Below are 15,385 nucleotides of genomic sequence, written 5' to 3'. Positions count from 1 at the left end.
TAATGAGATACAGAGCAGTTTTACAATGAAATTTAACAACAGTATTCGACTGCCAGGATCTGTTGTGCCAAAACAGGAGCTAACCTCTGAAACTGTTTGAAGCCTTGCGTTTCTAGTGCCACGCTGAGCGTTATCGTGTGAATTGCCTAAGTTTTCCTATATTTTTGACAAATGCAATTTTTGCCTATATGTGAATTTCTTTAGTACAAAATACTAAAATAAAATAAAAATAAAAACCCTTCCTAATGTCCAACTTCAATTGCATTCACTCCAAACAAGCCACATAACAAATATAACAATATTTAACCAATCAGAGGGTATCATGCATCCCTGCTTGAAAAAGTAAAACATATACTAAATATATACGTATTTCATAAATTACTAATAGCATATGTTATACCAGGGTTGCATGCCAACTTTAGTTTTTGTCTTTTTTTAATAACTGTTTTTTAAAATCACCAAAAAAATTGCTGCTTTTACCTGAAGATGGACTTGATGAACGTTTCCAGTTTCTGGAAACTAACGGTGGCACCTTCTGCTAAAAATGACTGCATGAGTATTTTGCCACACATCAGCATGATGCCTCATCAAGTTGGACAGCATTTCTAACCAGAATGCACCTGATTTAAAGATTTCCGGTGAACATTTCTGTGCCTTTCTGTGCCTAGTATAAAGCAGGTTTATAAGATGGAAACCTAACAGAACTAGGACTATAAAATAACAAAGGCATTTTTCCCAATTTGGTTGTAGTGTTGGAGTAGTTTCTTGTGTGGACAGTTCAAATATGAACTGCCTTACTGTACATCAAGCTTTTCACTTTCCTAATGAGTGTAAAAGGCATGTGCTCATTTATTTATCTGAGAGGAGAAGTGCTGCTAATTTAGTCTTCCTCATGGTTAGAAGCTGCACATGGTGAGCTCTTAGATTATACTGGAGGGGCCGTTTTGCTGTTTGCACATTTAAGAGGGCGACTGTGGATTGGAAAGCTGTACTGGTGATTCTCCTAGGAGACACGAGAACAGATGCATCTTTCCATCAGTCCGCGCTGATATTTATTTAATTCTGCTGCTTTAAATAAGACAGGCACAGAACAAAAGGGACACCAGGCTTGACAGATAATGAGGAATTCAGGGAGCACTTTACAGGCTCGGGAGGATAAAGAACAAGGATTAAACTGAGACAATCTGGAAAGCTTGTACTTATACTTCATTCACATGCATAATAACATGAGTATATTTGCGCATATTTGTATAGTTTTGAAAGATATGTCAATGTGTTTCATTTGCATCAAGTAAATTACACTGTTGCATTGTGAAAACTTGTAACAATTAAGAGTAGTTTACCCAAAAAATGACAATCGAAAAAGTCCATCTCCTGTTGTCTCTCACATCAAAATCCACCCACATATTTGTTAAAAATTATTTTGGACTGTATTGGCTTGTAAATGGTGCTTGATCTGTGCAGATTTCTCTTCTGATTCAGACCAGATGACTTTTTTCACGTGGTTGTGGATAGAGGACTCATATTCTGGCCAGAAGTAAAAAATGTCTTAATGGAGAATGAGTTTCGTACAAACACACAATTTTTGGCTTCTCGAGATGGTAATTGCTGGACTGGTGTGGATTTCTTGTGGATTATTGTGATGTTTTTATCAGCTGTTTGGACTCTCATTCTGACGGCACCCATTCACTGCAGAGCATCCATAGATGAGCAAGTGACGGAATGCTATATTTCTCCAAATCTGATGGTCTGAGAGTGAATGAATTTCAGCAAATTGTCATTTCATTTACTTTTAGCAGAATATAATTCCTTACTACTTTCTTTTGATTTTTAATGTGAAATATGACATATTCTTGACAGGTCTCATAAGACTGAGCCAAGCTACCTTCTGTTTCCTGAAGAGCATCAGTGAAACTGATGTGTTCTTCTTATCACAATTACAGCCTTAGTATATAAAGGAATGTATCTTAATTTGTGTTCCGAAGATGAACAAAGGTCTTCTGGGTTTGGATCGACATAAGGGTGAGAAATTAATGACAGAATTTTCATTTTTGGGTGAAGTAACCCTTTACATTTTGTACCCACACTTGTACAACCAAGTTGATTATACTTTAAAAAAATGAAGGCAGCAACTGAACTTAAGTTTTTGAATTAAAGTAGGTAGAAATTGTACTGAATATTATTAACAGAAAAGTGATATGTTTATGAATGAGTGGTTGCAAAGTCTAGTTTCTTTTATAGTAGAGACTGACAAAACAACAACAACAAAATCTACAAAGATCCACTGCTTCCAGAGATATGAGAGTAACATGTTGAAACAAAATGATATGATAATCATAAGGAATTTAGGGATTCAGATCAATTTCCATTTAGTGATTCTGGTTCTTGTAGCAATTCAATTAATAAAGTACCTTTGATGAGTTTGATGACTGAGTGATTAATTCAAACTTATAGCTCATGTCTTGAGTTTGAGACCAGTGGCTGCATCCTAAAATAATCCGAAACCACAGTGTCACAAAAAAAGTATATCCAAATTCACAGTACACACATGAGACAGGCTCTCTGCTTTGTGAGTGGAATGCAACACCACACTTGAGGAGTAACATGAGAGCTGAAATGCAAATTAAATACAAGCTGATTTTCTGAGATTTGTCGTGTGCAAGAAACACAATTTCCAAAAAAACCTTTCTCTGAAAAAAATGGTCACTGGTGAAAATGGGTAAAAATGGTTAAATCAAACATTTCCCTTTCTTTGTGTTTTCAGTTAGACTTTATTTTGTAAGTGAACAACTTTTTAAATCATTTCAAATTTTCAAAACAGATTTTAAAACATTAGGCGTCATACACTCACCAAATTTGTAAATGGAGAAAAACTGGACATCATACACTAAATGATCACATGCTACCAGATTTTTGTTCTGTGGGTTATGTGCAACAAACCATCACATATGTAAATGGATATCTCATAGTCTATTTTTCTTCTTCTCACTAACATTTGGATATTAAAATCTAATAAAATGCCAACAACAAATAAAATTAGGCAGGTTAGCTGATTAATAGTCGATAGATATTGCCATCAGTTCATACTGCTATTAGCAATTTCTCGAGATGCGATGAGACCTGTTTTCTGGTTTGTTCCTGCATAAAGCCTATAAACTTGCACAGAAACACGTCTTGTTACTAGGAGACTTGTGACAAATGAACACAACATGCATTCTAAAATCAGCTCAAAATACACATTACAAAATACAAAAAATACAAAAACATGTTTGAAATCCTCGGGCTGGATGGAATCATAGACTAAAGATAAAAAATCTGTGCCCAGCATCATACATGCAAATCTGTTAGCTGCTGAAAATCTACAGACTGTCTCTGACTTTTAGCAACTCACCCATAATAGGATGGAAAATAAAATCACACACAGAATAACTATAGTAACAACTCAGGCAGCAGTAATAATCAAAAGGTGAACTGATAAGCTAGAACGACCAGAGATAGACAAATATCGGCAAAAGTAAAAACAGTCACAATTTATTTTAAGGTCCAATTCTCACCGTTAACGAACCATTAAATATGGCTTTTGCCTCAGTAAACTCCGAATTTGCTGCTTATTAATAGTTAGTAAGGTAGTTGTTATAACTTTTATAAAGAATATCTCTTTGGATTTGAGACTTTAGTCTTTGCAACTTTACAGATCTTCTTTATGCACCAAGAACTTGTAACACTCCAAAGAGAAAGGAAAAATTGAAATCGCATCATATGACATCTTTAAGAACAGCTCTTTCTCATTATGACACACTTGTTTGTGTTTAGGAATTGAGAAAGTGGGATAGGACCTTACACAGCAATCTACCAGCAGAGGCTAATTGCTAATGCTAATCAGCTTAGAAATGTAACAACTGTATTTTTAAACATACAATAAATTACAAGTTAAAAGATGAGCCCATGTTGTTTAATTTAAAAAGAACTTTTCTTTATTTGCATGGAGATTTTTGTCCAGCACAAACTCTCTGTTGTTTCAGTAAGGCGTTAAAGTGATTTTATGCAGCATGTCATCGCATTCCCTCAAGAGTGTCCAAATGTCAGTTACTACACCCACCAGGAACAGAGACTTCCTGTTTTCTTTAGAGAGTGACAGTATAATATTCGCATCTTATGAAACTCCAGCCCACATCCTCTTATTTACCACAGCAGTCTTAAGAAAGCTTCCTAAAGGAATGTTTGCTGCATTCAAAACACTGAACACAAGCTCTGTTGACAGCATTTGTGACATAATGCATACTGGTTACTGCAAATAATCATTTTAAATCTTCCGTGTTTTTAGTATAGCACACTTAGAAAAGAGGTAAACCAGGCCAACAACAAAAGGGTTTTAAAGCGGAAATGTGAAGCTTGTATTTTTTAAAGCACTTACATTAATTATTCAGTGAAAACCTGTTCATTTTTAGAGATGTGAAATTGTCTAAAGCTGTCCTTTCTGAGGTGGGAATACTATGTGGACAAGCATCTGTATATTTACAGTATATACAGTATAGTGTGTATATACAGTATATTTGCTCCAAGTAAATTGTCTTTAATGGATAGTTACCTACTGTGAAAAAGAAGTGCCCTTAATTGTATTGAATGTGCAATGTTGTGTCGAAGTATCATTCTAAGTAACTATACTTTACAGATAATATACTATTAATTAAAGTGCACTTTGTAACAATGTCAAATTAAGTTTTATTGTAAAGTATATTTTAAACCATTACGCTTTAAGATTCGTTTGTCTTTTTTTTTTTAAGAATTGCACTTATTTTGGTGTGTTGACTAAAATTATAAAGCATATGTAAAATACTTTAATCATTTATAATTATGATTATAATTTGTAAAGTACTATTTAAACTGTAGTGTTATTCAATATTACATTTAAAGTTAATGAACGTTAAATGTACTAAATTGCAACTTCATCATTGCAAATGTGTAATTACAAATATATACAGTATACAACTTTTAATAGAAATTACTTTGTTTTAAAAATATAATTTACTTTACATTTTAATTTACTATAAATGCTTTTCAGTACATTCAATAGTACACTTGAACTTTTATTTTAAAGACAATATATAAGTAACTATGAAATTATGAATTATGAAATACATAATAAAATTTAATACATTTTCTTTTAGTTACAATTAATATGCAAGTGTCCTGAAAACATTACATTCATTTTGCACTAAAGTCAATTATTTTATATTTTTTACATAATAAGTACTCTTTATAAAAGTATGCTAAAGTATACTTTTTTGTTTTCAAGGGACTTCACATCTGGATCTGGTGTTCTTGCACTTAGTATGCTAAATTTAACAGGTTTACCAGCATTACTGGCTCTGTGCAGACACACATATCTCCATTTTGTCTGCAACCGTCATTTCCCAGAGTGTGACACTGAACTGCAAATTTGCAGGGGTTTGTTTAACATGACTTGTGTAACCAAGCCCCCTATAATGACTGAAAGTTGTCTGGGCCCCAATTAGAAAGTAAAAACCGGATCACATCAGCAGAACTTTACACTAGACTTGTAAAAAAGGTGAAGACGGCTGGCCTCAGCTAAACGACATGCATCATGAAGACAGCACTGATAAGCCACTTGTGAGAAGGTTCATAAAATATGCCTGCTGCAGACAGCTCACACATAAAACTACTAAAGCCTAAAATAAACCCATTCACCCTGTTCCTGTCTCACCCTCAGTCTGCCATCTTTCAGACTGCTCTAGTGCTCCTTCATTTCACTCTCTTTGACCACAGAAATCTTTTCATTTATTTCTCTAATAAATAATTAAAAAAAGGCATAGATCTAGCAAGTGGACGTTTAGGAAATATTTCAGAATCTGTGACAAATAGCCGTGAGTTCTCTTGAGCTTTGGTTCTCAACTAGTAGGTCACGACCCCAAAATAGGTCACATGCTGCGTTCAAGTCATATCAGAATGAATGTATGTATGGGTTGAGTGCACATGGACACCACAATGAAGTTGTAAGTACCAATGTGATTTTGTATTTTCCTTATTGTGCCCTTTAAGCAGAGTTGGAAATATCATAATTACGAAATCCGAGCACATGAATGTCTGAGCAAAGTAATGTAATACGAGTGAGATGATACATCAGCTGTGACAATGGAAAGGGGGGAGTTGATTTGAAAAATTGTGGAAAGTAATATCATATAATATATCTGTGAGCAGAAAGCAATTTGTAGTGAATTATAATAATTTTTGCGAGTTAATCAACTTTTAAAGTTTCCTTTATGTAACACGTTTAGTTTTGATATGCATAAATATGTGATTGAATAATAACTGTCATAATTTTGAAATGTAGTTGTTATGTGGCATGTTGAAATAACAAATGCTCTGAGGTACTCCCAGGTGCACTTGAAGGCAGTATAAGTCTCAACTTTTTGCAAAATAAAGAATTATGGCAGAATCAAATGGGTATTATTCATGATAAATTGTAATTGTGAATGTTGATTCACTATTCAGTTTGTAGGCCTTCTGTGTGCTGCTGAAGATTCTGCTCAGTTAGCTGATTTATGAGGAGACAGACTTGTACGACCAACTGCATTTCCCATCATTCTCTGTGGCAACACAAGAATGAAAAAATACACAGATAAAACACTAATTACACACCTTATGTGAATTCTTTGCTCTTCATTTTGTTAGGTTACTGATAAAATGCTTTCTGGCTTTGTGAAACGGAAAGAAGGTAATTGATGTGTCACTTGAAAACAGTGGTAATTACAATTTCTATGTAAGTTTGAACTTCTCATGAGAACTTGAATGCAGCATTAGATCTGATCACAGTCAGTAGATACAACTAACAATGCATGTATAGATAGAACAGAAAAATTGATAAGCTCAAAAATCTGTATGCACTCTGCATTTCTAATATTCTGCAGCTTAACTTGAAGCTTGTGTCAGACACGTTTTTTCATTGAATTGTTGGCTGCCGACAGCATAAAACCATTGATAAACACTGTATTGATATGTTTAGGCACTTATTGACTGTGCATTTCTCATATTCAGAAGAATATCTTATGCAGTAATCTGTAGAACAAAACATCTGCATTGATCTGCAGGTGTATGCATTTACAAAAATGTCAGTATTCTGCCTGTTAAAAATGCTGCATATTTTTGGGTCTATGCAATTAATGTCAATACATTTAAGGACATTTTATTTTTTTAAGAGCAACTGCATTATTTTTGAATGATAAACAGTTTTGGTAGTGCATTGGGCTGCTACTTCATGCATTTATAATCTGGGTCCTGAGTCAGAACCTCTGCCCTAGAGTATACTTGTGGAGTAAAAATGCGCTGGTGTTATTTATGATGGAGGTATCACAGTGCCTAGCAGTTTTAGCAGAATCTGTTTCTCCACACTCCATTTCTTTGCCGATGTCTGCAACCCCTGCTGGTTCAAGCAGATAAGCTCTGTTTGTCTGAAAAGTGGTGATGCTCTGTTTTGATGCTTTGCCAAAGCAGCTCTTGAAAGGCAGTGTGATTAATGAGCCAGAATTTCAATACTCTTTGCATGACAGAGGAATGGTGACCTCCGTTGCCTCCAAAATCATCAGGATACCTAACCCTGTTGACTAAACCTTGTTTAAATAAACAGAGCAAGCCCTTAGATGCCACACCACACCACACTTTCAATTACATTTGCCCTCATTATGCTGTTTGAAGCTCTATGTTGGGAAATTTGCTCCTGATCCTTTTATTTAGCTTTGATCTGCCATTTGTGATGCTCTGTCAAAAAAAAAAAAAAAAAGCTAGAGGATCGGCCTGCATGTGGTGATGAAATTTGCTTTTGGCACCTTTAACAAGCTTTGGTCTGATCTACAGGTTCTCTCTCAGCACTGGGCTGCATCCAGATTGGATGCTAATGTTATTTTTCGTCCACACGCACCTGACAGTGACGGTTACTCTGGGATTGCTTCTCATTCCAAAGGTGATTATTATCCTTGTCATTAAATCTATAGAATGTCTGCAAACAACTTATGAAGATTAACACAGTCGTGTTTTTGAGAAAGGTTCATAGATTGTTTCGTCCTTCACTGCAGTTCTTGTTTACTGGAACTCATACACGGGAGGATATAGCCACAGAGGCTTATGAAGAGGAGTTGGATATGGGTCACTCAGGCTCCTGCCTGAACAGCAGCATAACATCTGCCTGGAGTGAGCACAGTCTGGATCCCGAGGACATTAGGGTAAGACATCTTCACTGGTTCTCTGAACGTTTAGACAATCTCCTAAACAATATCCTAAAAATCTGACCACATTGTTCAAAATCGTCTAGTGTTGATTAAGAATCTCATTTAGATTTCTGTTTAAATTTCAGTGAACAGTCTTGTTAGTGATATCTCTGCGTTTTGTTTAAGTACTCTTATCATGTTTCAGACTAGGTGCATTTTAGGGATTTAATAGCAGTTTGCAAGAATTTGAAGCTCCAACTTACCTTGAACTTGAGAAAACTGTACTTCTTAGAAGGAAATTCTTAGCATAGCTCTGAATATTACAAATAATTTTAGCCATCATAGGTTACCTGTAAAAAAGGTAATGATGATGAGCACGACAGGGGCAGTGTTCATTTTTATTCCAGTCTTATTGAGATGACAGCATGAGTAAATTATAGAGTTCCCATGGTAATGGAATAGTGATTATTAATATTGAACTGCTTAGTATTAATATTGAATACTTATTCTTTATGAGTTCCATCTCTCTGTAAAATATGTATCCAGTAATCAAGAACTTTCCATTGTGTGTTGATTCCCAGATCTCTAAATTATCGATGGAGACCAGATCACAAGCAAAATATGATCTGAGTTCACTTTAATGTCAAAAAACAATAGCCTCTTGGCCAGTGCCCTGGCATTTAGTGCAGTTGTGCTTCTGGCAACTGGAGTTCAAATCCCAGCTTTTGGTCCTTTCCAATCCCGTCTTCCTTCTTTACTATATTCACTTCACTCTTCACAATCTACTTGCGAAAACACTTAACGGAGAAAATTGGGTTCTTTTTCACTTAATTCATATTTTGGTCAGTTTAGACTAGAGGTGTCTGAGTTTGGTTCTTCTACAAGAGTGAAAACCTTAACTATGTTTTATGTGTCAGTTTTATGTGTTCTTTGCCTTTATCAGGAGGAGCTCAAGAAACTCTATGCCCAACTGGAGATCTATAAAAGAAAGAAGATGCTGGCCAATAACCCTCACTTACAGAAAAAACGCAGTTCCAAGAGAGGACTTGGACGGACACTAATGCGCCGTATCACAGAAATACCCGAGACAGTGAGTCGACAATACAGCCGGGAAGATCGAGACGCAAGTGACCATGGGAGTAACAGAGGCACTCTGAGAAGAAACCCATTTGACCCGTCTCACTCTGGGAAGTCAAGGGAAGAATCGTTAAAGAGCAAGATGTTCTCATTGAAGAGATCTCACAGCTATGACCATACGCATGAACAAGATGGGGAAACCAATGGAGTGCATGAAGATAAAATGGAGAACTCTACTACTGAGACTTCTCTGCTTGACACCTTGATGGGCCGGAGGTCCAACAAGAAGAACCCTGAGGAGCCAAAGGTCGAGTTAGCTGAATCTACCGAGTCAGTGCCCTTAGTGTGCAAGTCCGCCAGTGCACATAACCTAGCAGCAGAAAAAAAGCCTGTACATCTTCGAACCTCGATGTTACAGAAGTCACTGTCTGTCATTGCTAGCGCCAGAGAAAGGACACTGGGGATTGCTGGGAAGACCCACAGTGTGGAAGATGCCAGTAAAAAGGGTCTCAAAGCAAGGGACAGCACGGCACTTTCGGAAGTCGACGAATCCCCTGAGTGTTTACCAAAAATGATCATCAGCCAGACGGTTGAGTACACCAAAACGCCTAGTAAGATGGGCATCATGAAGCAGCAAGTGAGTGGCAGTCAGCCCTCCATTTGTTCAGAACCAGGGAAGGGCAAGGACCTGTACGACCTCTCTGAGGTGTGCCCTTGGGAAGTGGAGGAGTTACCCACTCCAACGGAGGGCAAGTCCCAGAAGCATGTTTCCATTGCTCCCACCGAAACTAATACGATCCATGGGAGCAGTGCAAAAAGTGGACACAAGTCTCAACACAAACAAAAAGGGTTAGGCCAATCTCCGTCAAACCGGCGCCGCTCCAGAGATAAGACTGGGGACAGGGATGAAGGGAGGAAACCCAAATCACCTCTTAACCTCAATGCCCACAAAGACACAAGTCCGTGGAACTTCGAGGATCTACCGGTGCAACAAATGGAGCCTGTAGGACTGTCCCCCGAGAGAACAAGCCGCAAGAAAAGTGTCACTCCCACGGATGGAAAGCCCAAGATCATCCTCTCAGACATCTCCAAGTCCACAGGAAGCCTTTTGCAGCCTCCAGCTCTCATGGTGGATATCTGCTCTTGGGATTACGATCCCCCTCTGTCCCCCAACCAGGACAAGACTTGCAACCCCACACATCATTCAAAGAGAAGAGATTCTTGCTCGAAAAGAAAAGGACCCTGCTCCTCCAAAGACAAAGCTAAGGATAAAGAAGATGACAAACGAACGTCCAAGAGTAAGGAGCGGAGAAGCTCCTCAAGTAAACCCTCCGAGAAGCGTCGCACAAGCCAATCATCAGAGGGAGACCAAGTTGCCACAGTGGCATCTGGAAGGAGGAGGAGCTCTACTAGAGACTCCGCCATCAGTAAGCATGCTGACGTTTGCCCCTGGGAGACAGAGGTATTGCCAAGTGCTACCTCAAATGATAAACAGCCTGCAACGACTGAGAACCACACAACTCGAACACCCTCCACTTACCTCAACATGGCTGAAGTTTGTCCATGGGACTTTGATGAGAAGCTGTCAGGGAAAAGTGCATGACACAGCAATCACAAAATTAGACCACTCCAGTAGGGTTTCTAAGATGAAAGTTAAAGGGGTGGTTCATTGCGATTTCACTTTTTTAACATTAGTTAATGTGTAATGTTGCTTTAAAAATATATTTTTAAATTCTGGCAGTTTAATGCCTACAAAAATGGCTGGTAGGGACTACAAGAAGTTACTTCCCGGGTTCGTGACATCACAAACCCAGATAAATCCCGCCCTTGGGAAAAAGGCAGCAAAGGGGGCGAGGCCATGCTGCGCTGCTTTAGAGAAGAGGAAGAGAAAAATAGAGGTGCACATAAAAATCGATTCATATATGAATCGCAATTCTGTCTTCTAACGATTCTAATGGATTCACATGTTTCAAAATCAATGTTGTAAAGCAGCGGTTCTCAATCCTGTTCATCCTCTGCTTCTCAACCGGGCTCAAACTGATAAGCGATATTAACGACGCCGTTGTTTACAATACAACCAGAGCACATGCCGCTGAGGTGAGGGGCGGGACCTTTAGACGCGCACTAGAGGCGGTTTAGCCAATCACAACACACTGGGCTAGCTAACCAATCAGAGCCCATCGCCTATTTCTGAGGGAGAGAAGTGATCTAAAAGAAGGAAATGATCAGTGCGTTTTTCAGATAAGGGACAGTGCGGTGTGGAATAAAGGTAAATTATGAGAAAAATAATGTGTTTTTTAAAAAACTAAGCATTAACACGTTAGACTGCACCCCATAAACACAATCAATCCTAGAAAAAAACCCCAGTAAACCACACCCCTTTAAGGCCCGTTCAAACCAAGAAAGCTAACTGTAATGATAACTAGCTTCCACACCAACAACAGACAATAATGTGTGCTGCAGTTATATCGTCTGCCACTTTAAATGCTCCTTGAAGTTGGGTGGATTCATTTTGGCTGTCAATGTTATTTTATTATTCATCAGCTGAAAAAACATCATTCTAAAAGCGATATTGCTGTGGTGTGGACTTTGCTATTTTCATATATTTAGAACAATTATTAAAACTTTACATTTATAGTTGCCATCCTTGGTGTGAATGGGCCTTTAGCCTTATTTTCACACTTATTTGCTTTAAGGTTTCAATAAGTTTCCATATATACCAAGTAAAACACTTTTTTCAGAAGTTTTCAATTCTTGTTAATGTAAAATGTAAAAGTTTCATCCACAAAAACTGGCTTCCAGTTGAAATAAAATGGATATGACTTCCAACTGAAATAAAAATATAGTGCCTTGCAAAAGTATTCAAACCCCTCTCATTTTCAGTTTCAAGCTTGATATTTTATGTAATTATTTAAATATTTTTATGTGACATTTCTTTCATTATATTTTATTATTTCCTTTAAAAATTCTGAAGGCCAAAAACATAACACAGTGGATGTCCCAGTGGCACTTCTGTTTCAGTTATCAGGAAGTGTTCAGGCAATGCAATGTTCAACCCCCGTCAAATCTCTTTGACGAATTAGTTCATAATTTTTTCTCACAAACCTTTCTGGAAATGAATACTGCAGTTTTTCAAATCAGTAAATAAGAGAATTTGTTTTGGGGGTTTGAAGACCTTCACAAGGCACAGTTAGAGAGAGTGGGGTAAGATGAGACACATCCTGTATCTAGGAAACTGCACAGATTTCCACTGTTGTTGCCCAGGAAAAAGGTAAGTCGATTTGAACTATAGGTATTTAAAACTGGCGTTTTTTAAAACTAACAGAAAACAATATTTTGTGTAACATTTAAAATATAGCTGTTGTAATGTTTCCATGTGACAACTATCTCCAGTCTCTGCTGTATATTATGTTGGTGACTTGATAGATGTAACGGTATATCAATGATTTGGCTAAATAATACAACTAAAACATAGCATATAGCCCTTTTTTTTTTTAAATGGTGGTGGGGAAAATTACTTGCGGGAAAGTTGAGCTCGTAAGAAATGCTATAAATGTTTTCTTATAATAGCAGTTAATAGGAGCAGGGGCGTAGATTACGCGGGGGACGCGGGGGACGTGTCCCCCCCACTTTTAATATCACGTAAATTCGTCCCCCGCACTTTTTCGGGCAAGTGTGTTCGCATAGAGGTTTCCAAGAGCCGGTGCGAATAAATATATATTTAAATTCAAAGAGACAGGATAGTCTGTGCATGATCTGATGTTTTATTCGCACCCAGAATAAGGCGAGATGAACATCGCAGAACTCTAAACATTCCGTGCAGTGTATGTTTCATTCATTCTCGAAGCCGTAGGCGCTCTCGCGCAGAAAGTCGTACGAGGATTTGGATCAATTTTTTTTTTTTTAAATATATATATAACATTTCTGTCCCCCTCACTTCTGAAATGATGGTTACGCCCCTGAATAGGAGGCTCATTTTACCCTATTCTTGTCTAAATTTTTTAATTAATTGTAAACTGCAAAAATATATAAAAACATTTCTTTAAAACTTTTATGAAAAACAACATTCACCTCATGCCCACTTGAAGTGTAAGTGATGAATAAATAAGATCTGTCTTTGAAAAATATATCCCTTAAAAACCTTCAATTTACCAAATATATTTAGGGACATTTTTCATATTCGTGGGTACTATTTTAGACATGGTCTACAATGTTTTAAACATTAATTTGTTTAATTAACAATTTAATTTAAAAGAGACCCAATGAATGGTAAACTGTACACCAGCAGGTTGCAATGTAAATCAGTTGTTTCATCATTCTTTGTAAAACATTTGTATCAGTAAACTGCATGAATGCGAGTAAACCAAGCTACTTTTTTTTTAATCTATGTTGAATATTGACAGAGAATTACAGTTCAAAGCATTTCTTTGATCACTGCATGGGCACACTTCTCTGTTGCATTGTTCCTGGTACAGTATTGTTTTTTGTTTCCGTTTTACCGAACCCCTTCTGTTCTGTTGTGATTTGTATTAGTATCAACTACTGTCTTAAAGCATAATTAGTGATGTCACCCTATTGATGATTGTTGCATCAATGTATACAAAGTCACATTGGCTCTTGCATGACAGTGAGTAGGTCTGTCTTTTAACTGCACATGAAATTCCAAATCAGCAGGAGTGTTGTGTGTCTATTGAATATCTCAATGCAAAGTTACATTCCTAACTTCAGTATTATGCAGTTGTTATGCTCAATAGCAATCCAAATGGGAACATTTCTACTGTAAATAGATATTGTCTGCTTCTTTGTGATAGCATGTACATACAATACTTCCTGCAATAAACATATTGTGTTCCGATTTACTGGCCTCATGATCCTCATCATACACTTATGATGAAGTTTTTAAGTAGTCCCCAATGGATTACTTCTCTTGGGTTTGCTTTATGTCTACCGAAGAAAAACAGATTTGGAGAAATTTAGCATTGCATCACTTGCTCACTGAGGATTCACATGGTCATATCACATCACGCACCTGCAGCGCTTCTGCGAGTGGAGAAAAACATAATAAAGCTAGGTTGTATATATATATATATATATATATATATATATATATATATATAACAAAAATATGTATCAATATGGTTTAACCCTCAGTCATTCGGGACAAATTTGGGCAAAATCATTTTGTTTTGTTTTGTTTTTTAAAATAGTTTCCTAAGTGTTTGAGAAAAAAAAAATCCTTAATTTGTCATTCGTGCCCAAAAATGGGTACCCATAGGAAATGAAGGAAATGAATGGGAAATACTAACATTCAAAGCATTTTTTTTATTTTTCCAATAAAAATCAATAAACCAACACAATGCAGATCATACATACACATAAATGAATGCGTGAGCCTACAATATATTCTCAATGTGGCCCACACTCACACACATGGGAGTGGAACACACACATCCATAAACAAATATATATATATATATATATATATATATATATATATATATATATAAACATATTTGAAATTTTTCACAAGTTGGAAAGTTACATTTAAAAACATCTTAATGAAGAACTATTCCTTTAAAATATATCAAGGGAAATAATCACCCTAAAATAATGTTTTAAAGCCAATTTCTAGGATTCATATAAAGCCACAAAATCTCTTATGTGGAAAAGCCCATTCAAAAGTTGCTTTTTTCAATATTTATCTTTAGCTGTCCTAAGCACCTATTTGAATTAAGAAATACAGTATAGTCCGTTTTTTTCTAGGCCATCACAAAAAGGCTGCAAAAGCAAATAATCAAAAGTACAGCAACCCAATATCAAACACAGCATCTCCTTTTGTAATCATTTTGAGAAGCACATAACACATTACACATATTAGCTGGTTATTTTGTCACTGATCAACATTACCCAGTTCACAAAAGAGACCCAAGCCCGAATACACCCATGCGTGCATGGAAATGAGAAGCAGAAGACAGTGTGCAAAACACATATGAAATCTTTGTTTGATAAGCTGAGGGGTGTGAACAAAACGAGGTAAGTACGGTTTGTGTCGAGTTAAATCAAATAGTAAGACTGCCTCCCTGTGG

The 15,385-nt window shown here is 36.7% G+C and overlaps 1 protein-coding gene across 1 annotated transcript; it reads left to right on the top strand.

Moving 5' to 3' along the window:
• Positions 1 to 7,876: 7,876 nt before the first annotated feature.
• On the top strand, positions 7,877 to 10,948 carry LOC107661898 (probable G-protein coupled receptor 158). The gene is made up of 3 exons (XM_016451687.1): positions 7,877 to 7,978; positions 8,091 to 8,237; positions 9,166 to 10,948. Exons 1-3 carry the CDS (start codon positions 7,907 to 7,909, stop codon positions 10,900 to 10,902), a joined length of 1,956 nt encoding a protein of 651 aa, XP_016307173.1. The 5' UTR covers positions 7,877 to 7,906; the 3' UTR covers positions 10,903 to 10,948.
• Positions 10,949 to 15,385: the final 4,437 nt, after the last annotated feature.

This window comes from Sinocyclocheilus anshuiensis, unplaced genomic scaffold, assembly GCF_001515605.1.
Source record: "Sinocyclocheilus anshuiensis isolate Anshui unplaced genomic scaffold, SAMN03320099.WGS_v1.1 scaffold723, whole genome shotgun sequence".
NCBI classification, from domain to species: Eukaryota; Metazoa; Chordata; class Actinopteri; order Cypriniformes; family Cyprinidae; genus Sinocyclocheilus; species Sinocyclocheilus anshuiensis.
The sequence above is the reverse complement of the archived record's forward strand: the minus strand, read 5'-3'. Positions and strand labels throughout refer to the sequence as shown.